This window comes from Mizuhopecten yessoensis, unplaced genomic scaffold (assembly GCF_002113885.1).
Source record: "Mizuhopecten yessoensis strain PY_sf001 unplaced genomic scaffold, ASM211388v2 scaffold815, whole genome shotgun sequence".
NCBI classification, from domain to species: Eukaryota; Metazoa; Mollusca; class Bivalvia; order Pectinida; family Pectinidae; genus Mizuhopecten; species Mizuhopecten yessoensis.
This window is the reverse complement of record NW_018403735.1, coordinates 61,603-86,691: the sequence shown is the minus strand read 5'-3', so window position 1 is coordinate 86,691 and position 25,089 is coordinate 61,603. Positions and strand designations below refer to the sequence as shown.

Sequence of the window (25,089 nt, the reverse complement as noted above, 5' to 3'; positions counted from 1 at the left end):
TTTTTTTCTCTAGGATGCTGAGATCTGGTACCTACTGAGTGATTTGAGCATGTTTTGATTGTATGGTATACATTTTATTGCATGTGTTATGTAGCCCCCCGCCATACAGGGCAGATACCAGTGTCAGCATGATGGACCTGCGTGAAAAGTATGCATTGCCCGTCCACAAACGACGAGGCCCTACACATGCTGCATCCACAGGCGATATTCTTGAAGAGATACACAGGGAGGGGCAACAGGAAGCTCGTGTACTAGGTAAACAGAGGAAGGGGCCACAGGAAGCTTGTGTACTAGGTAAACAGAGGAAGGGGCCACAGGAAGCTCCTGTACTAGGTAAACAGGGAAGGGCCACAGAGAGCTCCTGTACTAGGTAAACAGAGGGTGGTGCCACAGGGAGCTCTTGTACTAGGTAAACAGAGGGAGGGGCCACAGGAAGCTCGTGTACTAGGTAAACAGAGGAAATGGCCATAGGAAACTCCTGTACTAGGTAAACAGGCGAAGGGGCCACATGAAGCTCTTGTACTATAGGTAAACAGAAAGAGGGGCCAAGGTAGTTTCGTTACTAAGTACAGAGAAGGAGAGGCAATAGGAATTTCATGCATCAGTTAAAGAGAGGGAGAGGCCACAGGAAGCTCCTGTCCTAGGTAAACAGAGGGAGGGGCACAGGAAGCTCCTGTCCTAGGTAAAAAGAGGAAGGGGCACAGGAAGCTCCTGTCCTAGGTAAACAGAGGGAGAGGCCACAGGAAGCTCCTGTCCTAGGTAAACAGAGGGAGAGGCCACAGGAAGCTCCTGTCCTAGTTTAACAGAGGGAGAGGCCACAGGAAGCTCCTGTCCTAGGTAAACAGAGGGAGGGGCACAGGAAACTCCTGTCTTAGGTAAACAGAGGGAGAGGCCACAGGAAGCTCCTGTCCTAGGTAAACAGAGGGAGGGGCACAGAAAGCTCCTGTCCTAGGTAAACAGAGGGAGGGGCACAGGAAGCTCCTGTCCTAGGTAAACAGAGGGAGGGGCACAGGAAGCTCCTGTACTGTAAGTAATTAGGGAGAAGGGTTACGAAAAAGGTGTAACTGTATTATAAACAAGAAGTATGGTTATGTACTGCACTAAAAGATATATATCAAAACAAAGTAACTGAGGATTAAAAGGTACAGAAGGAGGAGCCTCATAGACCAATGTAGATGTGCTACAGTGACATGACACTTAACCAAGATTTGCAAGTAAAATTTGTTAGGTCAGAGGTCACATTGCAACAATGTTGGGCTTGTTGAAGTAGTAGGTTCAGGGAGTCTGCCTGTCTTATATATAGTGGGCAAGTTAATGTAGCTGAAGAATCAATCAATGGATTTTGCAGTTTGCTTTTTTCTGAATTTTTAAGTGATTTAAAGCTTGATTTGGGGGTAATATCCTAGAATCTTTTATGTTGTCTCATAGTAAGACAATTTGATGAATATATTTACGCATCAGAACTGTATCACACTGAATGTTTTTATTCACAGGAATGACCACTCAGTCCGTGGATTTGGTCGACGAGTCAGTGCTCAATGAAAGTATCAGTGGTAAGTGTAAAGTTTTGTCACAGCTTATTTCAGAGAAACCCCTCAATGTGATCATTGTAACTATATTTATGCCCCTGCTATATAGCAGTGCAATGTCATGCTTAGGGTAAAGTATCTGTACTATGTTGTTTAGGAAGTTAGTTATGCCCTATGTTGTTTTGCCACCAACTTTTATAGATGTATATAATATTTTCAGGAGTTGTAATATATCTTACTGTTTACAGCCACGTTACAACACCGCCTGAACAGCAGTGAGGTGTCCCCAGAACAGCCTGATAGACATATCTTTGAGGTTGTGCTGGGGAAGGACCCCAACACAGGATTTGGGATCACCATTGTCGGTGGGGAGAGTACCAGTAAGCTGGACCTAGGCATCTTTGTCAAGTCTGTCACCCATGGAGGCCCTGCCAATAGCGACGGAAGGATCCGCCCAGGGGACAGGATAATTGCCATAAACGACCAGAGCTTGGAAGGTCGTCAGCACCACACTGCGGTACAGATGATCCGAGAATCGGGCTCTCAGGTCAAACTTCTTATCTCCCAGGTCAAGTGCCCCGGCTCTCTCCGCCGCAGAGAACATGATGATCCCATAACCCGTGAAAAACTCAGACTTTCAAATTCTAATCCCTATGATGTTAAACTCTATTCACAATTATCACGTTATTCAGACGATTATCTTCCTGGAACAGAGGAAGAGGTTACTGAACTACCTGTTGAAGCAGCAGTTAATTCTATGAATCATCATTATCATTCTCCATCGGACCAGTTAGTGTTAAATTCAGCTACAGTTTCTAACATTCCATTGAACTCTGAAAGCAAATCTAAATATAGGAATCCACATATAACTTCAGTGAACAGTACATCTCATGTGGACTCCATTCATGGTGAAGTGGTAGCAGAACTTCATTTGGACCTTAACAAGCAGAAGTATGGTGGGTATCAGCCAGGCCGACCAACTCAGCCTGTGCTCTTTCCCTTTAAAATAGGGGTCCTTATATTAGAACACAATGCTGATAAAAAAAAATGAGGTGTAAAGAATTTTTTTTGAAGACTACAATATCTTTCATTTAAACAATCTTGCAGTGTTGTCAAATATAATTTTTTAAGTAACTTCATTGTAAATCAAGTATACATTTAACATAAACTGTGGGACAGATGCATAAAAAGCTGCAGTACATGTTACCTTGTGACTATGGTAATTATTGTAGGTGAGGTCGGGTCAAGAACAGACTCCGACCTTGGTGTAACTAAGGAAGCTGTGAAACCAAGAAGTAGGCCAAGGACACACAGGCAAGGGCAGCAAAGGACCACCAGTACATCTAGGTCAGTATAGACTGTGGAGAGTCTGTAATAGCCATTGAAATAAAGGGCACAGGGGTAAAGTTCATTGGAACAAAGGTCAAAGGTAAAGTTTATTGATATTGTCATTGATACAAAGATCACAGGGGTAAAAGACAATGACCTTTTTAATGATGTGAAGGTCATAGGTAAAGGTCAGTGGTATTGTAATTGCTACAAATTGGAACTAACATTTTGTACATTTGATATTATCCAACTGTGTAAATGTTTAACAGTTGACAATACTGATGTATATGGGTATTTTTGATTTCAGTGTGAATAGTGATGATTTCCAGCCTGGTGATGTGTTTGAGGTTTTCCTGGAGAAAAAGGACGGAAGCTTTGGACTTAATGTAACTGTATGTAAAACAAATGAAATCTAAAAATCTTGTGTAATTGATATACAGTAAAGGAACAGTGCCACAATAGTCCATGACTATAAATATACATTAGTTGTATTGCCTGTAAAGAGAGCCTGATTCTATTGTTTTAACTAGAGATATTTAGGGTGAGCACCTTCTTTTGAGTACTGAAAGCTGTAGTTATTGATGTCGGAAGGGTGAATACCTGTCATTTGTGTTGTAGGAAAGGATGTAAACCAATGCTTGTCCAGTAGTGTCATTAGCAGGGTTGAAACCTATTCTTTATGTAGTTAACATTGAAACATGTTGCTTGTGATTAGAAAGAGGTATACAAGTCTGTTGTTTGTGTTTCAGGGAGGTGTGAACACGTCTGTAAGACAAGGAGGGATCTTCGTTAAGTCCCTGATACCTGGCAGTGCTGCAGAACTGGAGGGCTGTATTAAAAGAGGTGGTTATATTAGAAGTGTGTACCATGGAGTAATTGGAATTGCAAGGTTCAACTTTATGAAATGTTTACTTAACATTATACACATATTAACTTATATATTTTTGTAAGCATTGTAAATGTATGGAACTTGGATTTAATATTTGTGTAATTCTTAGATTTACAGAATACAAGAGACACTAGGAATTGGTTCCTTTATGTTAGAGAGTTAAATGTTTGTGAGACTAGTCTCAAAGACATTCTAGTTATAAGTAAAATGTTCCTAGTAAGGGTGTTAGCTGTATTGTGTGTATGACAGTTATACACCATTGCCTGGTTACAGGGGACCGAATTCTGTCTGTGGATGGCGAGAGCCTTGTTGGAAAGACTCACAAACAGGCAGTGGAAGCCTTGTGTCGCGCCCCTCCCATCAGCAAGTTGGTGATGGAAAGAGGTCAGTTCCCAGCTGCAAAGGGAGTGTCCAAGTCCAATAGGTCATCACCAGCACCACAACCACTACAAACCAGCAACTCGAGCAAGGGTAGTCGAGCAAAGTCAGTGCCTGTAGATGTGATGCAGACATCCACTTCAGTGCTAGGCAGTGGTGGTAGTAACAAGATGAGAAAGGGCAGTAGTTCAAGGTCATCTCCACTGGCAGCGACAGCTGACAATGTCGAGGGTCATGCAAGGGAAGGGAGAAATTCATCACCCCGAACAGCAATGCAAGATAAAGAGGATAGGAGGTCAAGAAAGGGCAGTAGTTCAAGGTTATCTCCACAGTCAGTGCAATACTCAGGGGCTAATCCATTGAGAAAAAGGAGCAGTTCAAGGTCATCACCCCTGGCAACTACAGAAGACAGTGAGGTTAATCTACCTAGGAAGAGTAGTAGTTCAAGATTCTTGCCCAAAACAGTATCAAATACTGTGGTAACACCTGCTGCCAGACCTAGCAAGAAGTCTATGGACCTTACCATTAGTGAGGTGAGACCATCCCACTCCTCTCCGTCCAGCTGTAAATCTGACGACAAGGGAGCAACCAGCCTACAGGGCACTGAGGGATCACAGTGCTACAGCTTTGATACTGCAGGTAGACATAATACTCTTGTGTACTTGTCAGAATTGCTCTAAAAAGTCACATATTACCTGTAGTGGCTATTTTAGAATATTTTACACTCTTATCAGTTGCTTTAAGAATTTACATTTAAATTCAAATTCATTGATTACAGAATGAATGCCAGATTATAACGTACTTGAAATTCTGCCAGAAGATATGTTCTTTTAAAAATTTCATGATGAAGGTTATCATCTTTTTATAGAGGACCAGTTTACTGTGGACTTGGAGCGAGGCAGGAGTGGGCTTGGCTTTAGTGTACAGAATGCCCGAGACCTCTACCCCACACCCAACGCATCAGACAACTTCCTGTGTATCAAGAAGGTATTTCCTATTGGCCCTGCTGCTGACAGTGGGAGGATCAAGTCGGGGGATGTGATACTGGAGGTGAATGGACATCCAGTGAAAGGCCTCAGCCTGCCCGTAAGTGTTTGTTGTGTAGTAGTAGATGGGGGAGCATGGTCTGTAGGCTGGTGATGGACTCCTCATCCTGGTACCTTGTCAACCAACTCTCAATGTCCTCAACACAGGCACATTGTAATGACATACAAAAACAGGATCTGGGAATTTACAGCATAGATGTCTATAACAGCTACAGTGGTGCCTATTTTCAAAAATGAAGATATAAACTAGTTTGTTTTTCTTCAGTAATGGCCGGTGATTGGGGAATACATCATTAGCCTGTTAGTCCCTGTAGATCTGGTACTACAGGACCTTCCCCTTACATGTGACTGGTCACTATCCTCCTAGTGTAGTATGTAGTATACTTATTTTATATTCATTTATTTGAATTTGATCTGTAATTGAAGTGATTCTTTCAAGTTAACATCCCATATTTATACCCTAAACCGTATTCATTGGGACTTTGGAAACATGTTAGTGAACTTTTTATCATGTGACCATACTAATTTGTGTTTTGTTTTGTTTTTAATGTTTTAATGACAAGTTTTACCACTAAGCATGTGGATTATGGTGTGCTTCACATTTCAGACAATGACTTTATTTCAAGAAATGTTTTTACCTGCACGGTTTTAGTTTAAAAACTTAAGGTTATGGTTAATTTCTTTTGGTTTTTGGAGTTGCACAGGAGTGTTAAAATGAACACCTTGTTTTTTATTGAGTCAGCACTTTAGAAAGAAATACGAACGTAGTTGTAAGTACATAATAACATACTGTTTGGAAGTGTAGAGACAGGGAGCATGGAGTATAAGTAGCATGGTGATTACATTGCAGGAGACTTTAGCAACACTGCGGGCAGCCTCAGCACATGTCACTCTGCTGATGTGTCGGCCCCACCAGCGCCCCCTGGGGGCAGTTGTAAGTACGACCACCGTCAGGTTTGCTGTGACTCTTAGACGCCGCTGATGCTGCTGTTTTATAGTTATCTATTTTATCATTGCTGACTTCATCTACTGTATATCATCATACACATTACTACATAGTCATACCATATCATTGCTAAGTTAATCTTCTACAGTAAGACATGTTTATAACGGACAATTTCATTGTACTATGAAATTACTTATTTCAGTGGACTTAAATTAAGCGTATTATCAAATTTTACCAGAAAAGCCCATTGATGAATTGGCGAAATCACAATATAAGCAATAAGAAATTGCATACAGAAACTTCAATTAGCACAGTCAAAATTTAGCACAATGTTAAGAGTGGAAAAGCGCTGAAATTAGCGTACCGCTAAAATGTGTACATTTACTGTAATTAAATTCATTACAGGATTTGTCGTCACTGACAATTCCTCAGCATAACTTTGTTATAAGCGAAAATATATAATATTTCTGTCCATATTGCGCATGTGTTACTGTGTATCATATTCACTTCAAATTCATTTCCCACATCATCTGTATAATTACTATACAGTCAGTTTCACTGTATAATTACGAAATTTGATGGCAACATCTGAAAAACAGTATAATTTTTGGACAGTCATTTGACACCAACCAACCAACCATCAAATTAATTCAATAATTTATGGTTTAAATGCAGGTGAACAATTGTCACAAACATTTTACAAGTTGTTATGGTGATATTGGCTGGGTAGGATTGGTATTATCTTTACTGCACATACCCTGTACTCCTTACTTTATTAACAAGTCTAACCTGCACGGATGGTGTGTGTACATCACTACACCTGTGCTCTATACTTCAGGTACACACATATAACATACATGGGGGAATCTATTATGCTTAAGAGATATATTTACAATAACACAGATGAATGCATTTGCTTCAACAAAATACTTAAAGTAACCAAGCATGCTGGCGGGACAAATATCAGACAACAAATCTGTATGAGATTGGAGTAAACTGTATATATGCTTGGTACTGCACTGACAGAAGGATGTAAACAATCCAAATTGTTTTCAGTTAAGGGATTCTAATTATCAAACATTTTATATATTCAGCAAAATCTTCATAACATTGAAATTGTTGGAATGTTTCACCTATATACAGTAAACTGTACAGTCAAACATGTATTCGGAGATCACCTTTGTGAACTCCATGTAGTGGTCTTGTATTGCAGGTAATTAAAGGGGCTGGTCGGGGGAAAAAAATGTCATATTTGCTAAAATGGCATACACATGTTTAAAATACCTTCTTATGAAATATACCGATTCAAATTTTGCTGAAATTCACTCCCTAAGATTAAAAGCTATAATTATATTAAAGAAATCCTAAATCGTCACCTGACAGTCTAAAACTCTCAATTGACACAGATCAGTGATGTAATTTTACCGCACGCGCGTCATCAACGAGGCCAAATGTAAACATCGCGGCGAAAGAAAAAGATGCACGCAAAAGTCATGACAGGCACAAGGTATCAAAACCGTTATATATAACAACAACATATAGGTAGGAATGCTACACTTGCATCATACATGACCCTTGAAAACAATTATTTACGTATAGTATTGCTGTCTTGTCCGCTGGTTGAGTCCAACATGGCACATGACGGCGTGCTATTGTTGTTATCTTCACTGCCTTACTTTTGAAACAACCACATGACATATATAAATAGATCTGCGCTAAATTTACGCGGGGCTTCCCCGAGATTTCAGTGGTCAAAACTGGACATTGCAAGCAGAACTCAACCATCATATTGCTGTGGTATAACTTTTGGAAGGCCAGAGAACGCATTTAGACCCATTTATTTTGTAATTTTTTCCCCGACCAGCCCTTTTAATGCAGGTTCAGTTGAGATGATAATAACTCAAATAGTGAGTTTTAAATGTGGATTCCTAATATATAAGTGGTTCTCATTTCATGCAGTTGATCTCTTAATAATGATTTACATGGGACCAAAACATTGCTTTGAATAAATTGGAAAATTATACAATTGGAAAATGTTACATTTTAAAAACTATAACAGGTTCACTGTATAATTGTGTGATCTTACATAGGTTTATTTCTATTTCATATGACATTATGAATCAAGTCTAAGAATTTTCATTGTAATTTTGATAAAAGGAAAAACAAATATTGTTACAAGTACCATAAATATCATAAGAAATAGAAAAGTAATTTAAGTTACTATTTTGACATGATAAAGGTTTTTGTGAATGTTGCTAAACCACACTTTTCCACGCTTAAATACTGAAACTTGTGATATTTACTCCATATCTATTGTCTTTATTTCAATGTCATATTATAATCTGACGTCATTCATTTGATGACGTCACAGTAGGTCATATCACATGACTAAGTTAATGTGCAAAATATATGACATTTGGTGTTTTACTTGACAACAAAGTAATGAAGCAATATATACATTTCAACCTAAATGTTAGTAAGAGCACTGTTTATCTAAACACATAATTTCCATCACGTTGCGGTCAGATACCACATGTCAATTTAAGATACATATGTACCTGTATTTAAGTTGTACATTTGTTCCCTGTACTAATATTAGTGGTTTCATAATGAGTGAGATACAGGAATGTTTAATACACAGCTTAATGTTTTAGTTAAATACCTGGTACAGTCATGCATTGTATGTTGTAATAATGCAAAGATTTATGGAATGTTGTAGCAGGAAAAATCTACTTTAAGTCCGACATATGTAGTTTTACAACTTCAGTTCATGCTCAGTGAACAATTTTCTCACTTGTGTTTATGTCAGATTTTAAAGGATAGAACTTTAGACTAATCGAGTATGAAATCTAGATTATCATTGAGTTATCATCATCATTTGATACTTATTTAGGTAAAGTATTACATACATATGATGAGTAGGTACATGTAGTTGTGAGAGGAAAATGTGAAGTAATGTGTTTATGTGGAAGATATGGTACGAGTTAGTTCATGATGAGATGCTATAACCTATTAGAGGAATATGTGTCAGAATGGGTTTACTGGGAATATTAAGGTATCGTTAGTGCATGGTGCCATAGGAGGAACATACCAGGTAATATGTTCAGTGTAGGAGGGGTTTACTGGGAACATTAAGGTATTTTCTTTTTACATGACGGTTTAAGTGAAGGAACTTGATGTAGGGATGGGTTCACTAGGAGCAAGATCATGACAGTTTAATGATTATGTTCAATTTTAGCCAATGTTTACTTGTTTGTATGATTGATACATTTTCAGCACTTTTTCTAGATTTGTCTTCTGCATGCTGATAGCTCCTGCATGCTTTTATTCATTTTACATTTTGATATATTTTTTATTACTTATTGGTTTTTTTAAGCACTGATTTCTTAGTACCAGGTTTAGTGCTGAGCTAATTAAAAAAACATTAAATCCAACAATTGACTGTAGAGTTTAAGCTTCTAGGCCACTTAGTGGTTACCATGTGAGGACTGTCATCTTTGGTCATAATCTATCACTTATTCAAGGCTGTAACCATTATGTTACAAATGCAGTACAGGTACTAGGCTTTATCCTGTAAGTAGAATGTTTGTCAGCTATTTTATTTTACATGTTTTTTTTATGCTTTTAGCAAATGGCAAGAACCTGGAAATTTAATTTCTTCTTAAAGAAATCAGAACATGTTCCAACATCTGTGATGAATAATATTAGAATTCTCCAATATATAGACTCTGTCTTTATTTTTTAGACTGAGAATCCCCTTACACGTGAATCATCACTGTCACCTAATACAGTGACTACCAGGGCAGTTCCCTCACCGTACGAGACCGAATCTGAGGGGGAGCCAGTCCTGTACAGAGAGTCCATGATAACTCCCCCTTCAGGGTTTGCATCGCCACGGGAACAGGAGGAGGAAGATCAGTCAGCTGAATGTCCTCCACCTCCACTGCCAGTTAGTCCACCCCCTACCATAGAGGGAACTGATGTTTGGTCCTTAGCAGATGAAACAGAATCTCAGCAGTCACTGGAGGTAAGCACAACCTTCAGTGATGAGGAAGAGGGATTTCAAGAGGAAGGTGAAAGATCACCAAGTCCAGATTCACAGGGCAGTGAGAGGTCAGACAACTCCATTGTCAGATCACCATTGAAGGATACAAGGTTGTCTGACCAGGAACTAGGGGCTACACAGACAACCCTCAGCTCCACTGAATATGATGCCCAGTCAGAGAGGTCTGGATCTGTGTCGCCCAGACACTTCACCTCCAGGAGCGAAGAGTTCCAAAGTCTCCGGGAGTCTCAAAATTCATTACAGGAGGAAGAGAGTGATTCAGAGGAAGAAGACGATGATATTGTTCTCCAACCAGGGGTAATAATCTTATCTACTTAGATCGTGGTTCACAGCTACTGTAAAACTTCCAAATTCTTCAATTCCTAACAACTTCTGTGATTTCCTTTTATTCTGCAATAAGCTTCATATTTCATCACTAGCCCAAGTGTACATTTGTTCCCAGAAAACAGATAGCCTATATTGAGAGGAACATTCTCAAATAGTATAGGTTGACAATCTAGGTTTTGTATCCTCAATAAATAAAGTTTATTATTATTATTATTATTATTATCTTTCTTCTTTCTTCATCCTTGCCTAAGTAAACCTGTTATCTAAAGATATTAACCATGCTTTTGGCTTTTCTATAATAATGGATAATAGCTTCATATTCCTTTTATGACTTAAACTATTGATAATGACAATGAAATATGCCTATTGCTGTAACAGATATGACCATTTCTATGTTTTCGTGGTAATTTGGCAGGAATTAGAAGTGATCTTGAGGAAGGCTGAAGGTAAAGGTTTAGGCTTCACAGTGACAGGTGGAGCAGGTAGGACCGGGGGTTGTTACATCAAGGGTATACTACAAGACCCTGCACTTTCTGATGGCCGGCTCAGACCTGGCGACAAACTCATCAAGGTAACATACCTGTAACGTGTCAACCGTATCGCTAACAATGTAACACACCTGTAACGTGTCAACCTTATCGCTAACAATGTAACACACCTGTAACGTGTCAACCTTATCGCTAACAATGTAACACACCTGTAACGTGTCAACCTTATCGCTAACAATGTAACACACCTGTAACGTGTCAACCTTATCGCTAACAATGTAACACACCTGTAACGTGTCAACCTTATCGCTAACAATGTAACACACCTGTAACGTGTCAACCTTATCGCTAACAATGTAACACACCTGTAACGTGTCAACCTTATCGCTAACAAGGTAACATACCTGTAACGTGTCAACCGTATCGCTAACAAGGTAACATACCTGTAACGTGTCAACCGTATCGCTAACAATGTAACACACCTGTAACCTGTCAACCTTATCGCTAACAATGTAACACACCTGTAACATGTCAACCTTATCGCTAACAATGTAACACACCTGTAACGTGTCAACCTTATCACTAACAATATAACACACCTGAAACGTGTCAACCGTATCGCTAACAATGTAACACACCTGTAACGTGTCACCTTATCGCTAACAATGTAACACACCTGTAACGTGTCAACATTATCGCTAACAATGTAACACACCTGAAACGTGTCATCCTTATCGCTAACACTGTAACACACCAGTAACGTGTCAACCTTATCGCTAACAATGTAACATACCTGTAACGTGTCAACCGTATCGCTAACAATGTAACACACCTGTAACGTGTCAACCTTATCGCTAACAATGTAACACACCTGTAACCTGTCAACCTTATCGCTAACAATGTAACACCTGTAACGTGTCAACCTTATCGCTAACAAGGTAACATACCTGTAACTTGTCAACCGTATCGCTAACAAGGTAACATACCTGTAACGTGTCAACCGTATCTCTAACAATGTAACACACCAGGAACGTGTCAACCTTATCGCTAACAAGGTAACATCCCTGTAACGTGTCAACCGTATCTCTAACAATGTAACACACCAGTAACGTGTCAACCGTATCGCTAACAAGGTAACATACCTGTAACTTGTCAACCGTATCGCTAACAAGGTAACATACCTGTAACTTGTCAACCGTATCGCTAACAAGGTAACATACCTGTAACTTGTCAACCGTATCGCTAACAAGGTAACATACCTGTAACGTGTCAACCGTATCGCTAACAATGTAACACACCTGTAAACGTAACTTATCAACACAATTTTAAGATATCTTTTTTATATGTTTGTTTGAGCATAATATTGGTAGTTGGTGGCTACATCAGGTTTTTATGACAAATAAATCAGAATGCATTATTTAAAACCCGTATAAAGATTTGTATTCTTTTGAATCAGGTTTTAGATTTGTTTACAGTTACTTGTTCTCTTTCCAGGTAAATGATATTGAAATGGCCGAGATGAACCATTTCGAGGCAGTAACTTACCTCAGACAAGCTCCCCAACTTGTCAAGCTGAGGGTCTATAGGCCCCAGCTACCAAGAGCAGATAACTCCGAGAAGAGTGGTAGTGAACACATTTCACATCACAACATGGGAGAAAGCGATACAGAGCCAATCTCCCAGGTACTAACAGCAAATGTTTTACTTTTTAGCAGGAATTGGTAACTGACATGAATATAAAATTATTATAAGTCACATGTGATGTTGAACCAAAATAGATGGTAGTGTTTGATCAGAAGTCATCAGTGATAATTCTTGAAACTGACATTCTTAATCCATCAGAATTTGATAATTTGCAGAGACCAACAGTTTTTATTTACAAAATGCTTATAACATTATTATAGGGAGAAGCTGTCAAGAAGACAGATGCTCTATTTTCCTTTTTGGAAGGCCAGGATAAAAACCTTGATGAGCAAGATTCGGAGAGTGAAGAAGAGACCCCCAGGTACCTTGGGAGTAAGGATAGGGACCTTTGTGGTGCCCTATCTGACATTCCGGAGACGAGCGATGCAGCTCAGTCCTCCGGAGAATGCAGTACCAGTGAGTACTCAGACTCCCAGAATGCAGTGCAACAAGCAGTGACCAAGGGGAGAGGTGTATCCCCCTTGGAAAGGCCGGCGTCTGTAGAAGAGTTGGAAGGAAATGTATCTCTGTTCAGTGATGTGAGTAGTTGTTGTCTTTTAGGTAAAATTTTGGGGATCTAAAAAAGCATTTTTTTAATACCAATAGCTTCTGACGTAAGTTTTGTTATGAATTGGTGTACTTTAATTTTAATATTGGATTTCTGTTTAAGGTTTTACAAATATCATGACATAAAAAGGTCACTTAAGTATATGTATTTGCTAGGTGGGATGGATGACTGACTGACTATAAATTAATGTTTCACAGGTGGGGTTGATGAAGGTGGAATTTGAAAAACCAAGAGGTATAGATTTGGGTATCAGCCTGGTTACAGCAGAGAAGGACAACCAAACGGGTGTCTTTATCAGGTCCATTGCCGAGGGAAGCTTGGCTCAGCAAGATGGCCGCCTGTGTGTCATGGACAGACTGGTACAGGTAGGTACAAACATAGGCACAAGCTGGTACATGTAGGTACAAACAATGGAACAAGCTGGTACATGTAGGTACAAACATAAGGACTGGCAGGTACAAGTAGACACAAACATAGGGACAGACTGGTACAGGTCAGTACAAATATAGGGACAGACTGGTAGAGGTCAGAACAAACAATGGGACAAGCTGGTAGAGGTGGGTACAAATATAGGGACCAGCTGTTACAGGTAGGTACAAACATAGGGACAGACTAGTAGAGGTCAGAACAAACATAGGAACAGACTGGTAGAAGTCAGAACAAACATAGGGACAGACTGTTACAGGTCAGTAAAAACATAGGGACAGAGTGGTACAGGTCAGTACAAATATAGGGACAGACTGGTACAGGTCAGTACACACATAGGGACAGACTGGTACAGGTGGGTACAAACATAGGGACAGACTGGTACAGGTAGGTACAAACATAGGGACTGGCAGGTACAGGTAGGTACAAATATAGGGACTGGCAGGTACAGGTCAGTACAAACATAGGGACAGACTGGTACAGGTCAGTACAAACATAGGGACAGACTGGTACAGGTCATTACAAACATAGGGACACACTGGTACAGGTCAGTACAAACATAGGGACTGGCAGGTACAGGTCAGTACAAACATAGGGACAGACTTGTACAGGTGGGTACAAACATAGGGACAGACTGGTAAAGGTCAGTACAAACGTAGGGACTGGCAGGTACAGGTAGGTACAAATATAGGGACAGACTGGTAGAGGTCAGTACAAACATAGGGACAGACTGGTACAGGTCAGTACAAACATAGGGACAGACTGGTACAGGTGGGTACAAACATAGGGACAGACTGGTATAGGTCAGTACAAACATAGGGACTGGCAGGTACAGGTAGGTACAATCATCTAGAAAAAATCTTATCTTAACTTCAGATCGTAGAACAGTTCCTAAAACAGAAAATACAATACTGGTTGTTAGAAAAATCTTCACTAAAACAGCCTAAACAAAGAATTATCTGTATATTCCTAACAAGTGATATTAAACTGAACAGACTTTGTTTCATGATGAGCTTCAGATAGTTTATATCTGATAAACTAAATTCTGATTGACAGTGTTTTGAGATGTGTTTGTTTTCTGTTTGGAACACAGATAAATGGAGAGTCGTTAGTAGGCCTGACACATACCAAGGCTGTGGCCATGCTAAAGAAGGCAGAGGGCAGAGTGACACTGACTATCTCAAGGTACCTTATATTACACAGTTTATTATACCTCCCACTTTCTATGTGAGCTTACTTTGTTTTTATTTTATCATAAAACATGCCCTTTACCAGCAAGTTCCATGACTGATTAGATAATGGAAGTCATAGGTCAAGGTCAAAGGTGACACTGACCACTTGTGAAATTAAATCCTAGAGTACATGATAATTGAAGTGGTTGAGAGGTTATCTATATATATATATATGATGTCATACTTTTTCTGGAAATCAATGTTGGAAAGGATTGAGTGCAGTTTCATACAGAAGGATTTTTTTTTTCTAATTCAACTTTCATTTTCATAATCACATTTATCAATTGCAACCCATCACCTATTATAATTGTCAGGTATTCTTATTTGGTACATTCTAATATTTTTCTCAGCAAGAACCAAAATGTCTTTACTGTGATATTTTAGAGTTCCTTCAAGACACCTGGAGCTGATGACACCACCAGTGATCATGGAGGACGATGGCATGAACACGCTCAAGTCTGAGTCTGACTACAGAACAAGGGAGGTAAATCCTGATGAGCTTGTCACCCACACCGAGTCGGACAGGGAAGGCTCTATATACGACTCCGAGGAGGATGACATACAAGCACTTGTGTATGAAGCTGAAAAACTGTTAGCTGCAGAGGAAACCATTGAGCTGGAACATAACGAACTAAAGGAGGACAGGGCAGAAGCCATGTCTCAGGCAACAAGGCAGAAAGAGAGCTATCCTGGGTCTGATGTGGACACAGCAGAGACAGATAACAGAAACGAGGAGGCCAGTTTGAGTAAAACATTTCTTATTGAACAGAAAGCAAGGAAAGTAGATATAGAGGTACCAGAGCCCATCACCAACGGGTGGCTCAGCTCTCTGCCCTTGTTAATGGTTACAGAGGAACAGGCTGCCAATGTTACAGGTCTGATTCCACAGCTTCAGCGCAAGATAGAACACGACGATCCATTGGAAGAGTATAAGGTACATCAGAGATATCCAATCCTGTTTGAACTTATAATTTCATTGTGAACTCTGTTGACCTTGAACTAAATATTTTACCTTTTTTTCGTGGTCATCGGTCAAGCATAAAGGGTCAATCGTCACAGCCAAATATCATACTTTACCACTTTTGTAGAAGATATCTCACTAACAGATCTTATAATTTGTTCTTGAACTGTGTGGAACTAGATATTTGACCTTAAATAGACAAAATCTGATTTAGCTCTCCAACTTGGTAAGATTTGATCTTGAATGGCATGAACGTTTTAATTGAGAATCAATCTTATTGTTTGCAATAATTGCAATGTTAAATTATGATTTATTATTCCAACAGGAGCTCCGTCTGGTCAAGATGACAGACAACTGTTCTGTAGGAAGGCTGCTGGAGAATAAGCCCAGAAACAGATTCAGAAATGTTTTGCCATGTAAGTCTTCTGGGAGTTACCAGTTCTAACAAGACTTTAACAGAAATGTTCCTGTTTATGTTGAAAAAATAACCTGTGTTTATAAAGGAAGTTTCTGTTGAGTGATACCTCAAATATTTATATATATTATTAATGTTACTTCAGATATAATAAAAAATAAACATGTCTGCTTTCAGATGATCAGAACCGTGTGGAGCTCTGTAGTGAGAATGATTACATAAACGCCAGCCACATCATTCTGAGTGTGGCCAACACAGAGTGTCATTACATAGCTTGTCAGGGTCCACTACCTAATACCTCTGAGGACTTCTGGCAGATGGTCTGGGAACAGACAGTCAGTGTCGTCACCATGTTGACCCAGGATGTTGAGTCACGAAAAGTGAAATGTCATCGCTACTGGCCTGATTCTGTAGAGACACCCCTGTTTGTGTGTGACAGGTGAGTCCTTCACAGTCCTCATTCTTATGTATGTAAACATTTTAAATGCAATTTTAGTTTGTAATATCTCATTGCAGTGTATTAATTCATTAATGCCATTCCCATGTCAGATTCAAGCAAAGATATAAGCCAAACAAACAAACCCTGAGGACCCTCTAATATTTAAAAGCTCCCTTGATACCAATTATTGCCTGTTTTGGAATCTACATTTAAAACGATTGGCACCAAGTCTGTCCTTAGTATAGTAACATAGTAACAGAATTGGATAGATGTTTTCAAAGATAATAGAGAAATGCAGAACTTTGAATGGCAAACATGAGCACATAATGTGAGAAATCCTTTGTCATAAATGTTGTAAATTGAAAAATTAAACTGAGGATGTATTGAAATCTTCAATTTTACAATTGAGAACTTCTATATATTAAGAAGTTGTTATATGTAGAGGACCTTTGCTTGTTATTTAAGAAAAACATTAGAATTTTGATAATTTTCATTGTTTTATGAAATATCTTTAAAACGAGTTGTTGATTATATGGATATAAACAGAACTAGTTTATTTCAGTCCTCATAATTTCATTTTACAATCAAGCAACATATATGCAGAACTATTTGTTCATTTTTGACCAAAACAATTAATGTGCAGTGTTTTTAATGTTGTCAATATTTGACCAATCAGAGCATTTTAAAAATGTGCCATTCTACATGTGTTGTTGTTTTTGGGATTATCACATTTAACCTAAAAATTAATGAACAATTAGGAAACATAAGATCATTAAATTATACAGAAGAAACATTATTAATTTTTCTAAACAACATTTAATATGCAGCCAATACAAGGTGAGCTTGAGGTCATTCCAGTCCACTGAACACTTAGATGTGCGTCACATTCAGATAGAAAATGTCACCACAAGGGAGACTCGGGACCTACACCACATCAATTACATCACCTGGCCAGACCACGGTGTCCCGGACTCCGCCCTACCTATCTTACAGGTACGCATGAAACACCTATTCTCCCATACCTGTATTTATAGGAAAGAACTACCTTTTTCACCTGTGTATATTTCATATGTGTGTAGGTTAGATTTACAATTGTATCTCCCATACCTGTGTATGTAGGATACTGTAGAAATCTTCCATAACACTTGTGTATGATTGATGATGACATACATGCTAACTTCTAAAGACCATAATATATAAACTGAGAAAACATTAGTATGTTAGTCCCTGATTATTTCTTCTGTTGAATTTGATGCCCATTTATCATTTAACTTGCTGTATTAAAGTAACATATTTTTTCAAATGTTGAATTCGCTCTCTTTTTAAAGGATGAAATTTCCCATTTTATAATGATTTTAGTGTCTGTCTTCTCAAATTTGGATTGTGTATACAGAAAACAACATATTAAGTAAATCAGAATCTCTTGCAAGAACTGTATGGGTCAGTAATCAGGTACAATATATCTGGAAAACCTTCTGATATCTGATTTTGTGAACACTACCGAAACAATAGCAATACTTATAAAACCAGTAAACAAGGATTGTTCTGGATCTGAAGTCTATACTTTTAAAAAGAAATATTGCACAATTTTGTTTTTATTTCTTTATCTTCCTGGTACAGTGTATGCAATTGGTGCATGGGTACCACACGACTGGACCACTTGTGGTGCACTGCAGTGCCGGTATAGGGCGGACAGGAGCCTTCATCACCATAGACATGGCTCTGGCTCAGATAGAACGCAGTTGTTCAGTAAGTCTCACAGCACAGGACTCAGTCGGATTGTTATCTAGTATGATGTTCCTTACTATTTAGTTATATACAATTGTACATCTTTAAGCACTTGACATACTAGTGGAGGGGAATTACAGTTATGTGTTTGCCTTGTTGGGCTTTTCATCTGTCCATGCTACATGTAGGTATTTGTGTTTAGTTCCATTTATCAGATGCTCAAAAATACCATAGTCATCAAACTTGTATAAATACATTTAGAGGACTACACCATCATATTATATATAGGTCATTGTGACCAATATTAGCTGACACAAGTCTCCTCATAAACATTGGATTACTATGTTGTTGTTGAAGGTTTTGTACAAAGGATTTTTTTTACAGAGAAATATTACAAATTAAGATAACTTTAGCGCTATACATAGTAAATTATATTGCATTATGTTTTCAGTGTGATATCTTTGAGATAGTGAAGGAGTTGAGAAGACAGAGACCTGGAATGATACAGACTAAGGTGAGTCGGAATACAATGTAGGTACTATTGATGCACACTATATACAGAGTTATCACCCTTTGTTCATTTTTTTTATTCCAAAGTTTGCTCAGCGCATATCTCCCTCCCTATTTAATTTTTGATACCAAAGATTGTTGGCAGCATAGCTTCCTTGCTTTTTGTCGCCTACATTTACCAAACTTGTCATACTTAATTAGGGGCCTTTGGAAGGCAGTGTATCACCTCCTTCTTTGATTTTATTCCTCCATAAATGAAGAGTACATGCAAAAATGTAATAATATTTAGACAAATAATTAGAAAATTAGTAGATATCAATAAAGTACAGGCATAGCAAAGGTTACATAAATGACATATATTGATCGCACTAAGTCAATGGGGGGGGGGGGAGGAACACAAATTATATCTCTACATGATTGAAAAAAAATCAATTTGAATGTCCAAAGTCATGTAAATACCTATATATACACATTTACTGGAAAGTTAATTCAGCAGTGCAGCACTCATCATCTGGGAATAGGTCCCATATATTATCAGGAATGTGCCCTAACCGGATACAAACACTTTCCTGTCTATCTAACAAAAGGGTGAATGTTGTGTCCCTCTTTATATAGTGATATGGTCCTTTGTCCTTTTTGAAACATTTAAAGTATACCACTTTGTTACCCAATAAGACTAAATTGATGCTGCATGTTTAACCATAGAAAATTGAACTGATTGTCATATTTTATACTGGGAAATTTCCACCACAATTTAACTTTTGTAATTTTTGCTCTCCATAGTGTTGGCAAAATTACCCTGACAGCGAATATAAGAAAAACAGCATACCAAATATAGTAATATCATAAAATAAAATATAGTAATAGTAACATGTGAAGGGCAAGATTAACACTAGGCGAACATACATTTTACTGGTAAAGGTTTGATTGGGCGAAAGCTTCCCGTATACATTAGTATGTTTTGTGACAATCTGTTTATGCCCTTCTGTACTTTTACAGGACCAGTACATGCTGTGTTACTGCGCCTGCATTGAAGCCCTACTCAGTCAGACCAGCTGACAGTGAACACCATGACGACCAAATCATGTCGGTGTTCTGTTTTGACATTAAAACAGAAACAATATGGTAGTTTACACTTACAACCAAAGGAACAACATAGTGTCTGTTACATGTTATTCCAAGGAAGGATGATCTGTCTGACCATGGGCCACACAACTTGTACTATAGATTCTTTCGTTAATTTGGTCATCATTAAAATAATCTGTTTTAATCCTAGATCATTTGAATACTTACAATAGCTAGTGCTATTTCTCTGATTCATGTTTGTACCACAAAATAGCTCTTCAGTGATATATTGTATTTATCATTAACATAAAAGTAACCCAGTGCAATCTATTTAATGATATTTTAACCCATGTCTTCCGGTCCTATATACTGTGAGGTTCATCACTAACATAGATTAGATATTGCTGTATGTCGGAAATGTTTCGGCCAGTCATTGTTGTTACGCAATTGTGTTCGGGCCGCCATGTTAGGTGGGAAGGGCTGTGGGGTACGGTTTGTTTCAGGCAGTCACAGCAGGTAGTGTCTGCAACCCATGCTTATACCTTAAAAGACACATGTTGTATTTATACCACCTGGTTGTTCCTCTTATACGGTTTGGATGTCGCTAGCATGTACATTTTATGATGTAAATATTTCTGTTTTTCATACACAAAATTGTTACACCTAGGTATATGTTTGCTAAATATTAAAAAAAAAGTATCAATGATGTTGTACATTTCATTAATTGAAAATGTTCTGAAAAAAGATATTTTAATTATATAATAATATTGAAAAAAGGATTTGTTTCCTTATTGGTAGTAGTTTTACCTGATAAAGGTATGTTGTGGCTGTTGTAGGTAACACTTGTTTTTCACCATTAGACTCTAATCTATAGCTAAGCTTGAGACCATTCCCACCATAGACTAATGTTGTACATGTGTACTAGCAGTATAATTATCATTGTATACAAAATGTGTTCCCCTTGTAATATCTCATAGGTAGACTTGCTGTGACTGTTAGGGATAAACCGTTCTCACTACTTCATTTATATATCATTGTACAATACTTGTGGGGATTTGTATTTGAAGGTCAATTTTACACTTTAAGAAATATTATTTTTATGTGAATAGCATTTGGGGAAAAAAAAGTTAGTTTTTAAGATTATTTTTGTATGTATATAATTTCTAATTTGAAACTATTGGTTTATGTGATACCTGTGTATTCTAGTCCGTTCTACCCTTTACTACTTCACTAACTACCCATTGTTAAGTTTAGGAGCCAGTTTTATTAGATGGACAGTTTTAATGTATGTATTTATTTGATAATAGTTAGGATCTAGTGTTTCTTGCGCTGTTTCAAACTTTACCCTTTTTATATAACTGTTTTTAAGAATGAAATCTAATATTTGAGTATATTTCCTTATTTAACCTATTATTGGATTTTTAATATGTTATTGTTCCTTTATAGAACTTTCATGTTGTGTCGTTATCGTATTCGTCACAGGCCGTATTTACATTATCTTAATTGTTAAAATGCAATGCATGAACAGAAACTAAATAGGTACATCCTCACTTCCTCTTATTTTCAGGATTTCCATTTTGTCAAGTTTCCTTGATGTTGTATCTTTTGTACTGCCTTGAAAAGTATATAAGTATGAAAACAAAAACACACATGTATGTCATATGTCTAATGGCATCACATGTCTACTGTTATCATGTCTACTGATATCGCATGTCTACCGACATCACGTGTCTACTGACGTCACATGTCTCCTGATGTCACGTGTCTACTGACGTCACGTGTCTACTGTGACATCATGTGTCTACTGATATAATGTCTATCTTCTCAGTATTATGTCTACTGACGTCACATGTCTCCTGATGTCACGTGTCTACTGAGGTCATGAGTCTACCGTGACATCATGTGTCTACTGATATAATGTCTATATTCTCAGTATTATATGTCTACTGACGTCACGTGTCTACTGGCGTCACGTCTCCTGATGTCACGTGTCTACTGCATCACATGTCTACTGTGACATCATGTGTCTACTGATATAATGTCTATCTTCTCAGTATTATATGTCTACTGACATCACATGTCTACTGACGTCACGTGTCTCCTGACATCATATTCAGTATCATATGTCTGCTGATGTCATGTGTTTCTTGTCATATCTCTGATCGTGTCAAGCTTATTTTGTGTCTGCTTACATTGTATTTTCAATTTATCAACTTTCTCCCACTATCTGTCAACTGACATCAGGTCTACTGGTATCAGATGTCTTCTGGCATCATGTTGTCTGGTAACATCTAACATTTTGCATCATTTATCTGTTGACTTATAGAGTCTATCATATGTATGTATGTGGGATGTGGATATTCTGATTTACCTGAGGATGTAGAACTTAGGTCAGAACTGAGGCTGTGCCGATCTTCTAACACAAAATTTTGCACGTGAAGGTAGAAATTTAATATCCCAAATACCTTCGTAATGATTATCCCTTTTTTCCCCACATCTAAACCGAAATTTTGGTATATCACAAATGACAATGCAATGACAGAGACAGTCCAAATGCAACATTTAATATAGCATACTACATCTATATATTTATGACTGAGACAGGGTGTTGTCAATGGGCTAGATATTGATGACTGAGACAAGGGTGTTGTCACTAGACTAGATATTGATTTTTCTATTGATGTGGGAGGTGGGATTTGTCATTTGACCTTATCTAGAAGTCAGTCAGATGTGATCAGACATAGTTGTGAGTGAATGCTGTAGCCTGGTAGTGATTATCACTGGATACATTGGTAACAAGAGTATGTAGTGACATGTAAACATAGCTGTGACAGTAAGTCAGACATCGAGAGACGGTAAAATGGTGTGCATGTGCTCAGGTATTTCTGCAACATATGGTGTATGGGGACCAGGATGTTACCTGTAGGTCACATTAACAATGGCTTACAGAAGCCCTGCCTTTATAATAAAGGTAAATGCACAAACAAACACATATATATGATTAGTCCTGCTTTTAGAATATGCAGGTGTTTGTAGTGTCCTCTAGCACAAAGCTTAAGTTCATCTGTCCTTAATCTCCTTATTGAATCTCTCCCTAGTATATACATGTGATTGTTCCCTACATTTCTGTCTCTAAGTGTCTTTCTCAAATGTCTAAAGTGATTTTTCCACAGTGTATCTATTCTGAGCTACATTTGCACTTATGTATCATGTCCAAGAAGTGTTAAAGCCAAGAGGTTATTACTATGTGAGTATGTCCTAAGTGTATTCATCCCTATGTGAGTATGTCCTAAGTGTATCATTACCGTGTGTATATGTTCTAAGTGTATCCTTATCTGTGTACATGTCCTAAGTGTATCCTTATCCTTGTGTGTATATCCTCAGTATATCCGTATCCTTATGTTTGTCCTATGTATATCCTTCCCCATGTGTTAATGCTCTAAGTGTATCCTTATCCATGTGTTTGTCCTAAGTGTATCCTTTTCCATGTGTATTTCCCAAGTGTATCATAATCCATATGTATGTACTAAGTGTATCCTTATCCATGTGTTTGTTCTAAGTGTATCCTTATCCGTTTGTATGTCCTTTATGTATCCTTCCCATGTGTGTTTGTCCCTAATGTATCCTTATCCATGTATAAATGTCCTAAGTGTATCCTTTTCCGTGTGTTAATCCTGTATGTGTGTACTCTTCCCTATGTGTAGTTCTCCTAAGTGTATCCTTATCCGTTTGTATGTCCTATATGTACCCTTCCTGTGTGTGTTTGTCCTTAATGTATCCTTATATATGTATAAATGTCCTAAGTGTATCCTTATTAATATGTAAATGTTTGTCCTTTCACATATATTATGTAATCTCCAAAAGTGAATCCTTAGCCGTATGCATGTCCTTAATGTTTTGTTCCTCGTGTGTATATGTCCGCGTGAATCCTTACTCATGTGAACATGTATGTGTATCCTCCAAGCGAAATGTCCTAAGTATACCCCCCCCCCCCAATGTGTTTATATCCCTATTTTTATATTCCCTGTATGTACTCTAAATGAACCCCCCGGGTGTCTTTCCCTATGTATCTGTGTCCCCAGTATGTCTGTCTCTAGTATAGTCGTCCATATAGTTAGTGTGATAATACACCAGACCCTTATATAGCATGTACGTATATTTATACTAAACATACATATGTAATGTCATAGATCTTCAAATTAGACCGTCCAAAGATATTTCGCCATTTTATTTTGTATAGTTTAATTCTTTAAAAAAACTTGAAATACGCATGATGTTTGAAATGCATGTAGAGAATTATGTATTGGGTACTGTATAACATTCCTCAAATAGCAATTTCTCATTCAGGATATAATTTGTCATAAAAAACAAACGGTTGAAAAAAAATAAAAACATGGATATCTGTACATACAGCAAAATATGTGTTTGTTTTATCTGTTTTATATAAATGCTGTCACCTTCCCGAAGGGCAAGTGAGCTTATGTCATGTTGCGGCGTCCGTCGTCCGTCAACTTTTCCTTTAAACAACATCTTCTGAAGAACGAACAGGCCTAGAGTCATGATATTTGTCTGAAAGCTTTGTTGGTAGGAGCCTGACAAAATTTGAGAATGAAAATGACCTTGACCTACTTTCAGGGTCACAGTGGTCAAATTTGTCAAACTCTTCAAACGACTTTTCCTGAAGAACTGAAAGGTATAAAATCTGAATATTTGCCTGGTGGATTCCTGGGATAGAGCCCGACAAAGTTTGACAATGAAAATGACCTTGACCTACTTTAAAGGTCACAGCGGTTCAATTTGTCAAACTCTTCAAACGACTTCTTCTGAAGAACTGAAAGGTATAGAATCTTCATATTTGACTGGTTGCTTCCTGGGATAGAGCCCGACAAAGTTTGACAATGAAAATGACCACAGCCTATGTTTAAGGTCACAGGGGTCATCAACATTTCAAACGACCTATGAAGAAGAACCAAAAGGAATGAATTCATAAGATTTGGTTGGTAGCTTCCTGGGATAGAGCCAACAAAGTTTGAGAAGGAAAATGACCTTGACCTACTCACAAGG

General features: G+C 38.0%; 1 protein-coding gene across 3 annotated transcripts in view; it reads left to right on the top strand.

The window, feature by feature from the left end:
• LOC110453009 (tyrosine-protein phosphatase non-receptor type 13-like) overlaps positions 1 to 24,443 on the top strand; it is a 60,030-nt gene extending 35,587 nt beyond the window's left edge. For 2 of the 3 annotated variants that reach the window (XM_021501824.1, XM_021501816.1), the window contains 22 exons: positions 95 to 255; positions 1,494 to 1,553; positions 1,778 to 2,485; positions 2,762 to 2,876; positions 3,166 to 3,250; positions 3,608 to 3,701; positions 4,021 to 4,764; positions 4,994 to 5,211; positions 6,022 to 6,105; positions 9,863 to 10,480; positions 10,926 to 11,081; positions 12,493 to 12,681; positions 12,903 to 13,220; positions 13,447 to 13,614; positions 14,769 to 14,860; positions 15,292 to 15,841; positions 16,194 to 16,284; positions 16,461 to 16,722; positions 17,550 to 17,715; positions 18,343 to 18,471; positions 18,902 to 18,964; positions 19,960 to 24,443. In XM_021501824.1, the coding sequence (XP_021357499.1) occupies positions 95 to 255; positions 1,494 to 1,553; positions 1,778 to 2,485; positions 2,762 to 2,876; positions 3,166 to 3,250; positions 3,608 to 3,701; positions 4,021 to 4,764; positions 4,994 to 5,211; positions 6,022 to 6,105; positions 9,863 to 10,480; positions 10,926 to 11,081; positions 12,493 to 12,681; positions 12,903 to 13,220; positions 13,447 to 13,614; positions 14,769 to 14,860; positions 15,292 to 15,841; positions 16,194 to 16,284; positions 16,461 to 16,722; positions 17,550 to 17,715; positions 18,343 to 18,471; positions 18,902 to 18,964; positions 19,960 to 20,019 (5,131 nt within the window). In that variant the 3' untranslated portion in view covers positions 20,020 to 24,443. The remainder of the gene's footprint in view (positions 1 to 94; positions 256 to 1,493; positions 1,554 to 1,777; positions 2,486 to 2,761; positions 2,877 to 3,165; positions 3,251 to 3,607; positions 3,702 to 4,020; positions 4,765 to 4,993; positions 5,212 to 6,021; positions 6,106 to 9,862; positions 10,481 to 10,925; positions 11,082 to 12,492; positions 12,682 to 12,902; positions 13,221 to 13,446; positions 13,615 to 14,768; positions 14,861 to 15,291; positions 15,842 to 16,193; positions 16,285 to 16,460; positions 16,723 to 17,549; positions 17,716 to 18,342; positions 18,472 to 18,901; positions 18,965 to 19,959) is intronic. The other variant, XM_021501832.1, reaches the window with a different exon arrangement.
• The last annotated feature ends 646 nt before the right edge of the window (positions 24,444 to 25,089 follow it).